The sequence below is a fragment of the Podarcis vaucheri genome (genome assembly GCF_965113315.1).
Source record: "Podarcis vaucheri genome assembly, chromosome: 10".
Taxonomy (NCBI): domain Eukaryota; kingdom Metazoa; phylum Chordata; class Lepidosauria; order Squamata; family Lacertidae; genus Podarcis; species Podarcis vaucheri.
The window spans coordinates 17,385,045-17,402,567 of NC_138748.1; the positions used below are offsets into that span (position 1 = coordinate 17,385,045).

The 17,523-nt window shown below is 43.1% G+C and overlaps 1 protein-coding gene and 1 long non-coding RNA gene across 14 annotated transcripts in view; one reads left to right on the top strand and one right to left on the bottom strand.

Moving 5' to 3' along the window:
• The window catches only part of LOC309541781, a 575,734-nt gene that overhangs the window by 521,555 nt on the left and 36,656 nt on the right, over positions 1–17,523 (bottom strand). The gene's annotated exons all lie outside the window — the stretch shown is intronic.
• The window catches only part of CADPS2 (calcium dependent secretion activator 2), a 367,142-nt gene that overhangs the window by 182,901 nt on the left and 166,718 nt on the right, over positions 1–17,523 (top strand). For all 13 annotated transcript variants that reach the window (XM_082239470.1, XM_082239476.1, XM_082239475.1 and 10 more), the window contains exon 8: positions 11,526–11,665. In XM_082239470.1, the coding sequence (XP_082095596.1) occupies positions 11,526–11,665 (140 nt within the window). The remainder of the gene's footprint in view (positions 1–11,525; positions 11,666–17,523) is intronic.

The following is a 17,523-nucleotide window of genomic DNA, read 5'->3' on the forward strand; positions in this document are numbered from 1 at the left end:
CAAAATACATGTTGCAAAGCCAGTTTAAATATTTCTTAATCGTTCCAACACTTGGCTGGCTGCCATCCAATGCCTTATTGGACTGTTTTTGTTTTTATTCTCTTTTGTGTGTGTATTTTGTCTTTTTATATTGTGATTTTATGTTGCGACCACCTTGAGATCTGTGGATATAGGGCAGTATACTACTACTACTACTACTACTACTACTACTACTACTACTAATAATAATAAATAATGCTCTCTAAGCATTGTTATCATTGGCAGATAAATAATACTAATGCTTTAGCTAAAGCTTGGGTACTAGATTTGCTTCAGAAGTGTGTGCCTGAAAATTTCCTTGACTAAGGAAATGTGACTAAAAATAAAGGTGTAAATCATTATATAATAATAATAATAATAATAATAATAATATATCATTTATACCCCGCCCATCTGGCTGGGCTTCCCCAGCCACTCTGGGCGGCTTCCAAAAAAATATTAAAATACTGTGATACATCAAAAGCTTCCCTAAACAGGGCTGCATTCACATGTCTTCTAAAAGTCTGGTAGTTGTTGTTCTCTTTGACATCTGGTAGGAGGGCGTTCCACAGGGCTGGTGCCACTACCGAGAAGGCCCTCTGCCTGGTTCGCTGTAACTTGGCTTATCGCAGTGAGGGAACTGCCAGAAGGCCCTCGGTGCTGGACCTCAGTGTTCGGGCTGAACGATGGGGGTAGAACGATTACTTTTGATTACTTGTTGCAATAGAATCAATTGTAATATCATTTGATTTGTAATATACAAATCAATTGTATATGTAATGGTACTGCTGGGAATTGGAGTCCAACAATAAGCAGAGGTTCTCCATTCCTTATTTATGGCATTACCAATATAAGGCTATTTACCTTCTTCCCTCAGCCCTCTGTCTCTAAAAAGAGAGAGAGAGTGAGAAATCCATGTCTGGCACTATGCTTGATAAATCAGATTGTGTAATCATGCATAGTGGTATTTTTCTGATAAGTTTTCCATTTTTATATATATATAAAGGGACCTTTATTACTTGAGTGCTTTTTGTTGACTGTTTTTATATATTGAGGCACGCATCTTTCCTCAGCGCCGAATTGAATGTTTTATTGTATAACAGAGCTTTAGATGGGAAGAGATTTAGAGATGGAAGAGATTGCATTCAGTATGGTAAGAAAGGTAATGAAAATAATGGACAACGAATATGGGAGTCTGAAATGAATAAGAGGGGGAAAGTTTACAAGATACTCATTTTGCTTGTTGATCCCATCTGATAAGAGGCAGATGAGTGATAAGATCCATACAGTCATTATTGGAAGGAAGGGAGTAGGTGGTGCTGTGGTCTAAACCACTGAGTCTCTTGGGCTTGCCAATCAGAAGGTCGGCAGTTTGAATCCACGCTACAAAGTGAGCTCCCGTTGCTCTGTCCCAGCTTCTGCCAACCTAGCAGTTTGAAAGCACGCCAGTTCAAGTAGATACATAGGTACCAATTCATCAGGAAGGTAAACAGCGTAAAGAAATTAATTGTATTAGAAAGAGGATTTTGGAGAACTGTTACAAAGGTGTCACAATGAAATTCAGTTGGGGGGGAATCGAGGAAGTCAGACTACAATGAAAGTTAACTTGGATTTTGGAATAAAATTCCTTCCAGTAGCACCTTAAAGACCAACTAAGTTAGTTCTTGGTATGAGCTTTCGTGTACATGCACACTTCTTCAGATACACTGAAACAGAAGTTGCCAGATCCTTCTATATAGTGAGAAGGTGGGGAGGGGTATTACTCAGAAGGGTGGTGGGAATGGGAGATTGGCAGATAGCTGAGATGAGCCTGTTGACGACTCTTAACGACTGTAATAGGTCTTACAGGAAAAGGTAAGGGGTGAGAAGGTGAGAAATGGCTTAGTCATGTATAATGGGATAAGAATCCAATGTCTTTGTTCAAACCAGGTCTCTCCATGGTTTTAAGTTTGGTAATGAGTTGCAATTCAGCAGCTTCTCTTTCCAGTCTATTTCTGAAATTCCTTTGTAGTAAAACAGCTACTTTGAGATCTTGTATAGAATGTCCTGGGAGATTGAAGTGTTCTCCTACTGGTTTCTCTGTTTTGTGATTCTTGATGTCAGATTTATGTCCGTTTATTCTTTGGCGTAAGGTTTGGCCTGTTTGTCCAATATAGAGAGCTGAAGGACACTGTTGGCATTTGATGGCATACACAATGTTAGTGTGATGTTGTTGGGGCCAGTAATGGTGTTGTCCGGGTGTATGTGACTCTGGGGTTGCAGTGCTCATCTCGTTTTATTGGTCGAGGGAGCCGGCGTATGAGTATGTGGTATGTTGGATTTTGGAAGTATTGACTGTTTTTTTTCTTTTTTCTTTTTTCTTTTTCTTTTAGTATTGTAAGATGTTTTGTTTTGTGTTTTTTATGTGTTATATTTGTTCTAGACGTGGAAAATCAATTTGAAAAATTTGAAGAAGAAAAAAGGAAGGTAAACGGCATATCCATGCATTCTGCCATCAGTCTTGGTGTCCCATTGTGCCAGAAGCGATTTAGTCATGCTGGTCACATGACCTGGAAAGCTGTCTGTGGACAAACGCTGGCTCCCTTGGCCTGAAAGCGAGATGAGTGCTGCACCCCATAGTCGCCTTTGACTGACTTAACCATCCAGGGGTATTTTATCTTACCTTTTTTACCTTTATTGGAAGACAACCACCCAAGTTTCATCCTATTGTTCAGATGTTCTTAACGAATGTGTCTGATCATTGAATCAGATCAGTGTTAAATGTTAAGGGAAGTTTTTAACTAAATGAATATTTTTAACCCTGTTGATTCAATTGATTGGTCCTCTTTTTCTATTTCACATATATGTACTTTATGTTTCTGTCATGATGGCTCAAAACAACAATATGAACTTTGCTTGACTTGTTCCTGCTAATCATCTGCCCATCTGCACGGCAGAAAAGAATAGGAGCAGAACCTGTTTGGTGTTCACTGTTTGCATTGCCCCTCGATAATAATAATAGTTGTTGTTATTTATTTATACCCCAGACACTCTGGGCGGCTCCTAACAGAATATTAGGTAAAGGTAAAGGGACCCCTGACCATTAGGTCCAGTCGTGGACCGACTCTGGGGTTGCAGTGCTCATCTCGCTTTATTGGTCAAGGGAGCCGGCGTATAGCTTCCAGGTCATGTGGCCAGCATGACTAAGCTGCTTCTGGCGAACCAGAGCAGCGCACGGAAACGCCGTTTACCTTCCCGCCGGAGCAGTACCTATTTATCTACTTGCACTTTGACGTGATTTTGAACTGCTAAGTTGGCAAGAGCAGGGACCGAGCAATGGGAGCTCACCCCGCCACAGGGATTCAAACTGCTGACCTTCTGATCAGCAAGTCCTAGGCCCTGTGGTTTAACCTACAGTGCCACCCGCATCCCCAACAGAATATTAAAAGCATGATAAAACATTGAACATTAAGAACTTCCCTAAACAAGGTGGGCGCCACTACTGAGAAGGCCTTCTGCCTGGTTCCCTGTAACCTCACTTCTCACAGTGAGGGAACTGCCAGAAGGCCCTCGGAACTGGACTTTCGGGTCCAGGTAGAATGATAGGTGTGGAGACGCTCCTTCAGCTATACTGGGCTGAGACTGTATAGGGCTTTAAAGGTCAGCACCAACACTTTGAATTGTGCTCAGAAACGTACTCGATATGATGTTAGCCCAAAATCCACTTATGCAGTGTGGTATTTTCATGGGGCATGTGAAATATTACTTTAGAACATCCAGTTGTTGGCAAATACTTATACTGGAGGCAAGAAAGGCTTCTGTGCAGGTATCCTTTGGAGGCAGATCATATGTTATAGCATTGTGTGCAAAACAGAAGCAGTGAGCAACTCATTTTCCTAATTTCTTGTGAAATGTGCACAGACATGTACATCTCACTCACAGTGAGTTCTGTGTGCTCTGTGATTCCAGACTGGATGAGATGCGTTTAATTCCGCATCTCAGTTCTTAAAGCACAAACCAATAGTATGAGTTACTCCCTCTTCATTCTTTGTTCCTCCCTAGTGTATAAACTGCTTCAAATCCACCATTGTTGGCAAATATCATAAGACCTCTAGCTTCACTTTAACAGCATACATAGTAAGTATATACAGTGGTACCCTGGTACTCAAACGCCTTGGTTCCCCAAACGCTGAAAACCCAGAAGTAAGTTTTCGAACGTTTTTCAGAAGCCGAATATCCGATGCGGCTGTCAGCTCTTGTTTCCAGGGCACCTGCACCAATCAGAAGCTGCGCCTTGGTTTTTGAACATTTCAGAAGTCAAATGGACTTCTGGAATGGATTAAGTTTGGCACTTTTGTTTTTGCTATTTATTTTGCGTTTTTGTTTTTGAGGCATTTTCAGTTAATTTGTTTTTGTGACTGTGGAATGCAGTTCAGCTACTGATTGATTGATTGATTGATTGATTGTGTGAAGAAAGGGATAAAAGCCCCCCATCCAAACAATAACTATCATCAGTACAGGTATGAAAAGAATAATTTTTATTTTTATCATCTACAATACTGTCTTATTTATTTTATAGTACAGTACATTGATTATTGCTTTCATTTTATAAATCAATGGTCTTGTTAGATAGTAAAACTCATGTCAAATTGCTGTTTTGGGGGTTGTTTTTAAAAGTCTGAAGCGAATTAATCCATTTTGCATTACTTTCTATGGGAACAGATGCCTTGGTTTTGGAATGTTTTGGTTTTGAAACAGATTTCCGGAACATATTAAGTTTGAGAAGCAAGGTACATTGTACGATCAATAAGGTTTATAGTTTTAATGCTGGCATTAAATAGGGTTTATTGGTTCTGGAATTGTCTGCTGCTTTTATTGCTGAGAAGCTTTTAGCCCAAATGTCTGACCTAAAGGAGCTTTGGCCACATAACTGTCAGGACTTGATGAGGAATGTGTGAGTTGATCAACAGGGAAAAGGAGCGAGACATATATACCGGTACTTAAGTAGCTAACCCTTCATTGATAGAATAGTGCAAGTGAAATGTATGGAATTTTGAGTTGTAATGGCAATGGGGGGGGGGTGAGCTGGGAACAGAGTTGACGTTTAATTTGCTTGGCAATGACTGAGATTTTTAAACTGTGTGCATATTCTAGTTTTCATGTACATAAAAACATCAGGATTTGTTTGACAGAGGCCAGTTGCAAAGGTAATCTATGTATGAAGTCCATTTTTAAAAATGTGTTCTTGCATTTGAATCAGGAATGCTAATTTCCTAGTCCCAAAGATTCATTTCATTCCTTTTTTTTGTCATGTTCTGTCCTTTGAATATCAAATATTCAAGATTACTAATTGAAAGTGACAGCCATTGTACTTGCTTAACACACAAGTGAATACAATGTGGGAGCAACAGGTGGTGTTTGACTACAGCGACTATCTGAGTATAAAGATAATTCATCCTTGTTCTAGTGATTATTCAATTAAGAAAAGAAAAACTTATTATTCTTTCTTAGCTGCTCGTCAAATCCTAAAGCAGTTTGTATAACATGTTATCTTTTATGGAGAAGATACTGTCTCAGTTCTATAATTGCTTGTAGAAATCTTAAAATAACTTGTTGGCTCATCTTGTCATTAAGAAGAAGAAGAAGCAGCAGATCCAACTTCTTCATTATAAGTGCTCTTCTTTGTTGGAACTGGTATTGCTGTTTCGTTTCTCTTATTTCCAAATTGGACAGTGAAGATTGTGTTTCCCCACCCACCTCTGCCCCCAAACCCTATATTTTTTTCATCCCACAAGTTCAAAATTTCCAGCAGTGTTTTAATCTGGGTGTAGGACCTTGAATGGCCTAGTTTTGCTCATCCAAGCTGGTCAAGTACTGTATTTTTCGCTCCATAAGACACACGTTTTTCCTCCTAAAAAGTAAGGGGAAATGTCTGTGCGTCTTATGGAGTGAATGTGTGGTCGATTGCTGGCTCCCTTTCTGGCCCTGCCCCCTTGCCCACACCTCCATTGTTGAATGTTCTGCAGATGGAGGCTGTTTGTTTCCCCAGCGACATGTGACTGGCTGATTAGATTATCTGTCTGGAAACCACAGGAACAGCTCCCTTTCCTTTCCTAAAGAGGCTGCAGAACTGTGAGTTGAACCCCATAAAAACAGGGTTTTTTCCCCTTTGCAAAGTAAGCTCAACAACTTTGAGCTGATCCTCAAAAAAGGGGCTTTTCCCCTTTGCAAAAGAAGCTGCACAACTGTGAGCTAATCCCCCAAAAATGAGGCTTTCCCCCTTTCCTCCTCTAAAAACTAGGTGCGTCTTATGGTCAGGTGCATCTTATGGAGAGAAAAATACGGTAATTCTTGTGAGACGGACCAGTATATCTTCCCTTGCCTCTAGCACCACAGGCCCCTGGCATTCTCTAAATCAGGTCCTTCATACTCTACCACTTTCTCTCATCTAAATTCTATGCTAACATAAAATGAGCTCCAGCAAGCTTCAAGGCCTGTCACCAGAATATGTGGTGTCTGTTTTTACGGAATATCTCTAAATATCTAGCCCTGTAGACATTTGAAAAGTGTACTGCTCATCTTCCAGTGTGGTGGCCTCTTCAGCGAGATTTCTTTTTCGCTGGTCTTCTCCTGTGACCCTCTCTCTTGTTCTGTCTTAGTGGCTTAGTTTGTGTCTCGGCTAGAGAATGGAAGCTGATGGCTGGCATTCATCTCAAGGAGATTGAGGTTATAACCTGTACGTTGAGATAAGAAAACATAAGCCATGGTAGACGTTGTTGCTTCCCCCCCACCCCGCCGCCCGCTCTCAGGTTCAGTCTATTGAATCTGCTGGAGCAGGTATAGGTCAAGAGGAAGCTGTGGTTGCTGAATTTGATCCAGGAGAAAATGCCGCTATTCCTTCTGCTTTCTATCTCTAGCTCACAATCAGTAATTGGCGTGGGCTGAATGGTAATCGTGAATGCAAGTAGTGGTAAGAAAAAGGAGGTAAGGTGAAGGAGATGTACTGTATTGACGCACTAATAGGGCAGAGTGAACGGGAGGGAAAATAACGAAGGCCATCAATCTTTGCAAATATTTGTACAGCAGGGAATTGGGGCTGATATCTAAAGTAGGAGGGACTCAAAACCATAGCTGTCAACCGTCCCTTATTTGGCGGGAAAGTCCCTTATCCCAGCGCTGTGTCCTGCTGCTTTCCCTTATTGATGATGTCCCTTAAATTTCCCAGTTTCAAAGGAAGCAGCTCTTCTCCCTCCCTCCCTGCCGGCCAGGGAGGCTCCAACTGTGTTGCTTGGCTGTGATGCTCACCCAATAAGGAGTCTAAGAACGACTGGGGGGTGGAGCTTGCATGCCTTGTGCTGATCAAATCGGCCACATTGCCTGGGGACTCGCCTTTGCTCAGCACTTCCCAGCAGAGAGGTGACGGTTTTTTTCCTTGCTGTATGCCCTTTGCTGGGTTGCTGCACTGTGGGAACCACCGCTTGAGGCTTCGTTTGGCTGCTGGCTGGGCTTTCTGCCTTTGGCTCGGAGGGGCTCAGAAGTTGAACATACCTGTGTTTGGAAAATCTCTTATTTTGGCTGCTGATCCCTTACTTTCAAGGCTGCTGGTCCCTTATTTTCAAATCTGTAAGTTGACAGCTATGCTCAAAACTGGAAGACCAGGAGTCCCCCTGGATTAGATGCTCACTGCTATCCTGGGTGAGAGAAGGTAAAGGAGGAAGTGCAGAAACCCAAGGACCCACTTCTGATCTTGCCATGAGGGCAGCGGCAGAAAGTCTAAAAGAGCCAAATCATTTTTCCCCTTCAAATTTATTTATTTGGTTGGTTTTTCAAATTAAAATTTTACAGAGATATATCAAACATAAATAGTAAAAAAAACCTAATAGGTTCTATTATTAATTATTTCCTCCAGCATCTTTTATGATGCTCCAAATCCTTTACCTCTTCCATTATGTCCAGAATTCAACCTTAAACTACAAGTGATATTCCAATCCTACTAACGAGTTTAACTATTTACAATTTTCCCCCATTCCTTATTAAAATTTTGGTCTTCCTGATTTCTGAGTTCCAGTCATTTTAGCCATTTCAGCATAGTCCATTAACTTCATCTGCCATTCGCCTCTGGTAGGGACTTTATCTTCTTTCCATCTCTGGGCCAGTAACATCCATGCAGCCGTGGTCGCATACATAAATAGTCTTTTCTGCTCCTTTGGGATTTGGGCACCTAGAATTCCTAAAAGGAAGACCAATTCCCATTGGTTAACTTATTGGTAACAGAACATGACTTGTACAAAAATGAAAGATGCATTACATTCTAAACTTGTTAAATGGTGAAAATTTGGACAACCTTGAAGCAGCTAAAACATACCTGGGTGGTCCAATTGAGAAAATCTCATATTATTATTTTTTTAGTTAGGGTTTGAAATATTCTTTATTTACTGGCCACGGTACGAAGGAAATTCGGCAGAAATGTGAATGTAGAATTGCCTTTATTGTACTATGAACTTCATACAATTTCTGGATTCATCTGCAATTGTTTTTACCTTTTTTGTTCTGTCTATCACTTACTAATATATTTAAACCCATTTTAACCACTTTTTTTGCAAAATTAAGAAATTATTGTCCCAATACATCAGCCCTTACCCATACATATAATAACAGAAAAGCTAAAATCAGAGATATTGCAGTTTCATAAATGGCAAAGAAAGTGTGTGTGTGTGTGTGTGTGTGTGTGTGTGTGTGTGTGTGTGTGTGAATGACTAACACAGGGCCAGCCAATCAAAGCCCTGCTTAACTAAAAAACTATGGAGGTGGCCTTGTTATTGGCCCAGGATCTGGCCATTCAGTGATGGGTAAATCCAGCTTCTGCTGCAGACCTGAAGAACTTATTCCTCCTAATCTTGAGTTCAAGGGGAAAGATCATTATGCACCTTAAATGTGGACAGTGTGCATGCGCTGAAAGAGCATATAACTATATCTTTTGGGCTTCAGATTTTCATCTTAAAAATATTGAGGAGTGGGCAATGTTTCCTCTGACTCAGCCTTTGGAATCAGAGAAACAATTCACAAAGTTTATCACGTTCTTGATATAAGGAGCTGGACGTAATTGAGAGGAAAAGAATCGCACCATTACTCACAAGTCCTTTGCTAGGAATGTATAATCCAAAAAGAAGAAAGGTGTTGCGGGAGGGCAAGGGAGGAAACCAACCTGAAATAAATCCGCTGGTTTATTTATTATAGATGAGTGAGAAATCTTCAAGAAATGCCTTGCTTGGGATTCTGTTAGCGTAAGCAAAAAGAATCATTTGAACTTGTTAGAATCCTTGTGTCGCATCCTAATGCCTCATCTTAATATTGCCGTTTCGTTACTTACTTAGTTCCTTTTATAAATTTGCTTCCTGTGAAACATCTCAAAGCCATTTAATGACAAAAACTGATACAGAAGTGTTAAGGTGAAAATCATTCTTTGAAATGGTTCGTGTGTTCTGGAAAACCTTCACACCTCTTTCCCCCTCTGGCCATATTGTCTCCAAATGTGGTGCTAAAGCAGTAATGTCCGTCTGGGGTTTGTCAAGCTGTGCAGCATTGCAGGTGTGCATTCGGAGCAGGGCAGAGAAAGCATTGCTTCAAAACATGTTCAGTTGCCACATGGCAGTGAATTAGAGCATAACTGGGAACTTCCGTGGGAGACGGACGGCTCTGGATTTTATGTTGATAAAAGCTTGGGGGCAGCAACAGCCAAAGCAGCAATCTGGAGAGAGAGTCACTTAGGATATGGTTACCAGATGTCCCTGTTTCCCGGGGACAGTCTTACAAATCTGTCCCTGGACAAACTCCCTCCCCGGAATCTCCCCAGATTTCATTTAATGTCCCCAGATTTATATTTTAAGTGCTGTAGATTTATTAGTAGGGAATGAATGTTGTGTGATTGGTTCAACGGCACAAGGCACATCATATGGGGCCTTCCTTTGAGGCAAAATGGTGGGTGCCACAGCAGCGAGCAGCTCCTGAAGCCAGCCAGAGGAATGGCTTTAGATCTAATTACGGTAGATCGAATCTCACATTTCATCTCGTTCAGCCATTGAAAAATGCAAAATTCAGCCATCCGTACCCTCAGCAGCCAGTATTAAGGCTGTGCAATTAATATTTGGCATGATGTAGATCAGGGGTCAGCAAAATTTTTTAGGCATGGGCCTGTCCCTCAGACCATGTGGTGGGCTGGACTATATTTTGGAGGAAAAAAATTGAACGAATTCCTATGCCACACAAATAACCCAGAGATGCATTTTAAATAAAAGCACACATTCTACTCATGTAAAAACACCAGGCAGGCCCCATAAATAACCCAGAGATGCATTTTAAATAAAAGGACACATTCTACTCATGTAAAAACACCCTGATTCCTGGACCATCTGCGGGCCGGATTTAGAAGGCAATTGGGCCGCATCCAGCCCCCGGACCTTAGATTGCCTACCCCTGATGTAGATCAATGATATTTTTTCCACATCGGTGTTGGGTGAGCGACTAGTTTTGTTGAATTGGAATATAACTTTTAAGTAACAAATGTCATTTTTAATATGGAAAAAAGGAATAGAATATTCTACAAAATATTTTAAATAAAGAAATTACAGGACTGTCTCCAGAAACTATTATTATATTTGCTATTTCATGACAATGAATGAAGACTACAGAAGCTGCTCAATCCTGCAGCTGCTTGCTTTGGGGAATTAAGGTTGTTCAACATTATGCCTCAGAGGATGCACTTAATAGAAGAGGGTTTTTTCTATAGAGTCTGCTACTGTGCAGGTGTCTGCGCTGGTGAGTATAAATGGTGACAGAGAGCAAGGCCTTCTCTGTTGTGGCACCTCAACTGTGGAACTGTCTCCTTCTGGAAGCACGAATGACAACATCTTTGGTTGTGCCATCACCAAGCAAAAGCACACCTGGTGTTCTGGACCATTTGGGGGGGGGTAATAGTAGTGTTTCTCCTTAATACATGGGGGGGGGGGTTGTATGCTGCTCTGTTTCACTGTGGCTGGTACTATTAATTATTGTGTTTTAATTGTTCTCTATGTTGTACAATATTTTCTCTATGTTAGAAACTGCACTCTATACAAAATTTCAAAGCAAAACAAATACTCCATGCCCTCTCATAATTTCATTTTATATCTTGTATAACTTGTTGTTTATAGCGGGGATAACTTGAAAACAGCGCATTGCCCCATCTTGAAAATGTTTGTATCGCTTGAAAGGTTGTTTTTCAGGTGCATTGAAGCCTTGAATTCATGAATGAAACAGGTTTGGTATCAAAGTGATCCAAAATGTGATGTTTTTTGGGAAAATAAACTTGTCTGCTTTGAAGCTGGATGTGTTAAAATGAAGCTGAAGTCTTTAAAGATTTGCTTCTTCTATAATCCCCTTTCAAGCAGGAGAAAAGTGACAGAATCAGCTTCTGTACTGGCCAGAGCTTACAAGTCAATTGGTTAGAAGTTTTTCAGTGTGATAAACAGCTCTCATTGTGTTCTCCGCAGGTAGTATTGTATCCAACATCCAATAGCTCAAAGTCACCTGAGCTGCATAAAATGATCGTCCCCAAAAACAGCCAAGACTCTGATTTGAGGATAAAGCTGGCAGTGAGGATGGATAAACCGGCACACATGAAGCATTGCGGGTGAGTTTTGCAAGCAGCAAAATTTTAATTCTGTTTCTAGTGGACACATAGTTTTTGTTTGGTTTGTTTTTTCTTCTGCTGTATAATCCGAAGGGTGGGGGGGAATTACAGAAATAATGACTAGAGGAAATGCAAGCTTTGTTTAAACAAAGAGTAACTTGTGGCTTGAATTGAATGTATAATAGAGTCATTTGAGGATCAAAAGCCGTCAGGGAAAACTAATGTATGCAAGAATGAATATTCGCTGGATTTTTAAAAGACGTGCTCTTGAATTTTGGCATTATGGTTTCCATCAAAGGTTGTTTTTTTTAAAAAAAAACTTTAAATATCAAATATTCCTGTCTCTTGTGTATGAAAAAATTGCTACATGCAGTTATTTTCTATTGTAATTTTCTAAGAGTTTGAGATCTGCTCACCATTCCTCATTCCCTGTGAATAGTCTAAAACATTGGTTCCCAAGTAGCTAAGTATTGCAGACCTTTTTCAAAAGCCAAGCTATGGACCCCCTACTTCTGAAAGTTTTTATAACTTTATGGGTCTGCGGACCACCAATTGGGAACCACTGGTTTAAAAAGATCATAGAATCATAGAATAGAATCATAGAAGAATCATAGAGTTGGAATAGACCACAAGGGGCATCGAGTCCTACCCCCTGCCAAGCAGAAAACACCATCAGAGCACTCCTGACATATGGTTGTCAAGCCTCTGCTTAAAGACCTCCAAAGTAGGAGACTCCACCACACTCCTTGGCAGCAAATTCCACTGTCGAACAGCTCTTACTGTCAGGAAGTTCTTCCTAATGTTTAGGTGGAATCTTCTTTCTTGTAGTTTGGATCCATTGCTCCGTGTCCGCTTCTCTGGAGCAGCAGAAAACAACTTTTCTCCCTCCTCTATGTGACATCCTTTTATATATTTGAACATGGCTATCATATCACCCCTTAACCTCCTCTTCTCCAGGCTAAACATGCCCAGCTCCCTTAGCCGTTCCTCATAAGGCATCGTTTCCAGGCCTTTGACCATTTTGGTTGCCCTCCACTGGACACGTTCCAGTTTGTCAGTGTCCTTCTTGACCTGTGGTGCCCAGAACTGGACACAGTACTCCAGGTGAGGTCTGACCAGATGATTATTTGCATACCTGGGATCACCTTAGGTGGCAGGTTGAGGACAGTTCAAAGGGGCAGCAGATCTGTGCCCTGAGAAACATGCCATTCATCACCTCCTGTGCTTGTTGCCCCAGCTCTTCCACCACTGCCCCTGTTTCTGTTTGGCCTCCTTTTTCGTTTCTCACCCCTTTAGCACAGTGGGGCTTCGCCAGGCCGTCTCCAGTTGCCTCAGGCAGAAGAGGTGGCGCCATTTTGTATTTTGTCCCAAGTAGCACAATGTCTGGGGCTGGCCCTGGCTGTTGCCCATACAGTGGTACCTTGGGTTACATACGCTTCAGGTTACAGACTCCGCTAACTCAGAAATATTGCTTCAGGTTAAGAACTTTGCTTCAGGATGAGAACAGAAATTGTGCTCCGGCGGCGCAGCAGGAGCTTAGGTGATGCTTCATGTTAAGAACAGTTTCAGGTTAAGAATGGACCTCCGGAACGAATTAAGTACTTAACCCGAGGTACCACTGTAGTGCCTTGGCAACCAGTTTTTGAAATGAAGGGGGCATGGGAAAATCAGGTTGCGAGGTGACGGGAAAATCTCCCTGTTCGGGGGCAGGATAAAAAATTGCACTGGGCATGCCTTAGCTCTTGGGTCCACTCAAAGTAGCTCAATGGATCCTGCTCTAACAACAGTAGTAGTAAATAATAATAATAATAATAATAATAATAATAATAATAATAATAATAATAATAATTTATACCCTGCCCATCTGGCTGGGTTTCCCCAGCCACTTTGGGCGGCTCCCAACAGAATATTAAAAACGCGGTAAAACATCAAACATTAAAAACTTCCCTAAACAGGGCTGCCTTCAGATGTTTTCTAAAAGTCAGATAGTTGTTTATTTCCTTGACATCTGATGGGAGGGCGTTCCACAGGGCAGGCTCCACTACCCTCTGCCTGGTTCCCTGTAACCTCACATCTCCCAGTGAGGGAACCGCCCAAAGGCCCTCGGAGCTGGACCTCAGTGTCCGGGCTGAACGTGTCAGGAGCTGAAGGAATCTATGCGTCGCTGCCCCTTGTTGTGAACAACTGAACGACTTTCTCAAGGAAGAAATTTCCAGACTGACTCTGCCCACCCCAGGATCACTGCTAGAGCTTTATGGCCAGGAAGGAGTGGGAAAGCCTTCATTTTTTAACTTGCTAGGTTTTTTTTTTTGTTTTTTTTGCATCTGAGCAATATTATTTGGCGTGGTGGGATATAACTTTGGCACCACCCTCCCAACACCAGCAGCTTGCCACCATGGTAGTATAGCGTCAGGAACTGGCTGGATGAGGAAGAGTGTTGGGAGCTCCCCACCCGAGAGCCCCCCAGGAGGGCACTGAAGACGACAACTTAAATCCTGGTGGTGGGGCACTGAAGAGCAGTCTGCGGAAGGGGCGAACTGAAAGGTGCTAGAAGCAGGGGGGGTTGAGTCATCAAGGAGGGGCCAGGAGAAGTAGGGCCTTCCAGGACAGGGTTAGAGGCCGAGAGTCACAGTGTGAGGACAGTCAAAGAAGAGTCAGAGGTTGCCCCTCTGCTACACAGCAGCAGGACAGTCCCATTCCTGATGGCTCACCTCCCCCTGTGACAGCCCAGTTGAGGAGAGTCCTCCACGCTACTGAGCAACAGGCTGGACAGGCCCAGAGCATAGCTGTCAAGCGTCCCTTATTTGGCAGGACAGTCCCTTATCCCAGCGCCATGTCCCGCTGCTGTCCCTTATTGATGATGTCCCTTAAATAAGCTACTGAAGGTAATGGGGCCCTTTCTATGTCCAGCTGTCCTTTGTCAACAACAAAGTGTTGCTGTTTTTTGTGTGTGTTGAATATATGCTATGTGGTAATTTATGGACCTAATAGGTATCTAAAGCCATTTGCATGCAAGAAGGTATGTATTTTATCAAAGTAATTGTTGATCTCTTATTTTGGCTGCTGGTCCCTTATTTTCGAGGCTGCTGGTCCCTTATTTTCAAATCTCTAAGCTGACAGCTATGGCCCAGAGGAGGAGCTCACCCCCTCGACCCAGCCTTTGTCTGCTTGGGAAGGATCCAGAGTTATGGTTCCCAACGGGGAGGCAATTTGATTTTTAAGGGGGGCAATTCGAGAATGACTTATTAACAGTGAATGGCCTTTTAGGCTTCCCCCACATGAATAGGAGCTCACTTTTTGAATGAGAAGAATTATGTGTCCCTGGGGGGGGGCATGCATCAGGATTTTAGAGATGCTTAGGTGGGGCATGGCCAAAAAAAAAAGGTTGAGAACCACTGGTCCAGAGTGGAAGGCAGGAGGGGGAAGCTAGTGGTCAGTTTCAGCAACGTCTCAGCTGCGTTAAGGTGAACCAGAGGACTCTGCTGTTATTTTCTGTTAATAAAGAGCTAATTGCATTCTGTGCCTCCTGTGTGTGCCTGCTCTGTGGTTGACCAGGCTCCTTAACATCTCTGACACATAGACAGGGCTCATGGACAGCAACAGTGAAATTAACCTTGAGTTCCTACCAGTGTGTCTGTGCAGCCCATGGTTTCTCCACTGCCTGTCTCAGCCCTGTTTCAGCTTCAGAGGTGGTTAGACCCCGCTACTGTTGTTGTTTAGTCATGTCCGACTCTTCATGACCCCATGGACCAGAGCACGCCAGGAACTCCTGTCTTTCACTGCCTCCCACAGTTTGGTCAAACTCATTCTGGTAGCTTTGAGCACACTGTCCAAACATCTCATCCTTTGTCGTCCCCTTCTCCTTGTGCCCTCAATCTTTCCCAACATCAGGGTCTTTCCCTGGGAGTCTTCTCTTCTCGTGAGGTGGCCTCAGCTTCACGATCTGTCCTTCCAGTGAGCACTCAGGGCTGATTTCCCTAAGAATGGATAGGTTTGGTCTTCTTGCAGTCCATGGGACTCTCAAGCATCTCCTCCAGCACCATAATTCAAAAGCATCAATTATTCGGCGCTCAGCCTTCTTTATGGTCCAGCTCTCACTTCCATACATCACTACTGGGAAAACCATAGCTTTAACTATACGGGCCTTTGTTGGCATGGTGATGTCCAGTATCCCTGCCAAGAAAACTCCATGGACAAAGATCCCGCTACTACTTGTTCCTAAACTCCAGTGTGTCCCCATGTTCTTGGTTACCCTTCAGTCCTGATTTGCTGTTTGCTTCCAGTGCCCTCCTTGTTCCTTCATCCTGCCTCCTAGTTTTGCCCCAGCCTCCCTCACCGGTGCCAAACACGGACCTGCCGGGCTCCCAGCTCATCTCAGCCTGCTGCCCACGGCCCGGCTCTGACGGGAACAAAAAGCCTCAGCGATGCTTTTGTTCCCCACAGTTAAGTGTGAATGCCTTCACAGGCAAACGGCAATAATAATAATAAAAAACTCTGCCTGCGAAGGAACAAACCGTTCCTTGTGTACCAAAACGAAAAGGTCACTGTATAAATAATTTATGGCAGGATTTTTAAAAATTTATGAAAAATACTATCTTTGAGCTCCAAGCGAGGGGAGCGGTTTCAAATGATTAGGATATTACTGTTCTGCCTACAGTCCATGAACAGTACTGTTGCCCCTATCGAAGAGGACCTCCCTATATCCAGTGGTTTTAGAAAATCAGTTCCCAGGTTCTAATATTACCTTCCTTGGTAAGATGATCGAGAGTGTGCTAACCAGCCAGCTGCAGGTATGTCCAGAAGCAGATTATCTGGATGCGTTTCATTCTTGTTCCAGGCTGGTTTTAGCACTTGGCCACCCTGGTTATCCTTGGAGTGACAGGAATGTGTAAGGCCCTGTTGCTTTCCCTTGATCTCTGTGACTTTCAACACCATAGAACATGGTGCCCTTCTGGAATGATTCAGGGAATGGAGGCACTGTATTACAAAAAATAAAATTGTGGGTCTGTCTCCACCCCGTTCCCTTTAATTCCCCAATCTCACTCCAATCTTTAATTTCCAGTCATCACCTGATGAACGGAGATTAAATCTTGCTACCTACTCTGTGAAATTCGCAGCAGGAGAACAGGATCACACAGCCAGGGCAGGATCAAATCTTGTCCTCTCATCCGTCAGCTAACATCTCCAGTGGCGTCTTGTCAGGGGGCTGTCGGGAGAATGCAGGTCATCCACAGGTCAGGAGTATGACTTGAGACACAAAATGCAGCTAGCTTTTACTCACAAAAGTAAAAAAAACAACGCAACAGAGCTCATCAGAATTAGTCTCCCCTAGTTGAAGACATTGCTGGAACTGGTGGCTGGCCCCTCCTTCCCTGTCTAGGCCCCTCAAACTCTACTCCTTCCAAGCAGCCACAGAGTGCGGCGACGGGAAGAGCTTCCTCTCTGGGCCTGTCTGGCCCATTGGTCAGCAATATGCAGGACTCCTCATGTTCTGAGTGTCAGTGGAGGAGGAGAACTAGCAGGAATGGAGCTGTCCAGCTGCTGTCCAGCTGTAGAAGTAGCTTCTGCCTCCTCTCCACTGGTCTGCGCTCACACAAGACTCTTGGCACCCAGGCCTGTCCTGGAATGGCTTCCTTCTTCCGCCCCCTCTGCGCTCACTCGAACCTCCTCCTTCTACTACCTCCCAACTTGTCCCTTCAGCAGACTGGTCCCCACTGTCCTGGGGCCATGTCTCCTTCTTTTGTGTCATCCCTGGTGGCGGTCACCCCTCTTGCTCATCCAGTCAGACCCTGACATGTCTGTGACTTGAAGTGTTTATGCTGGCCTTACATTGGTTCACTGGTACAGTTGATTCTAGG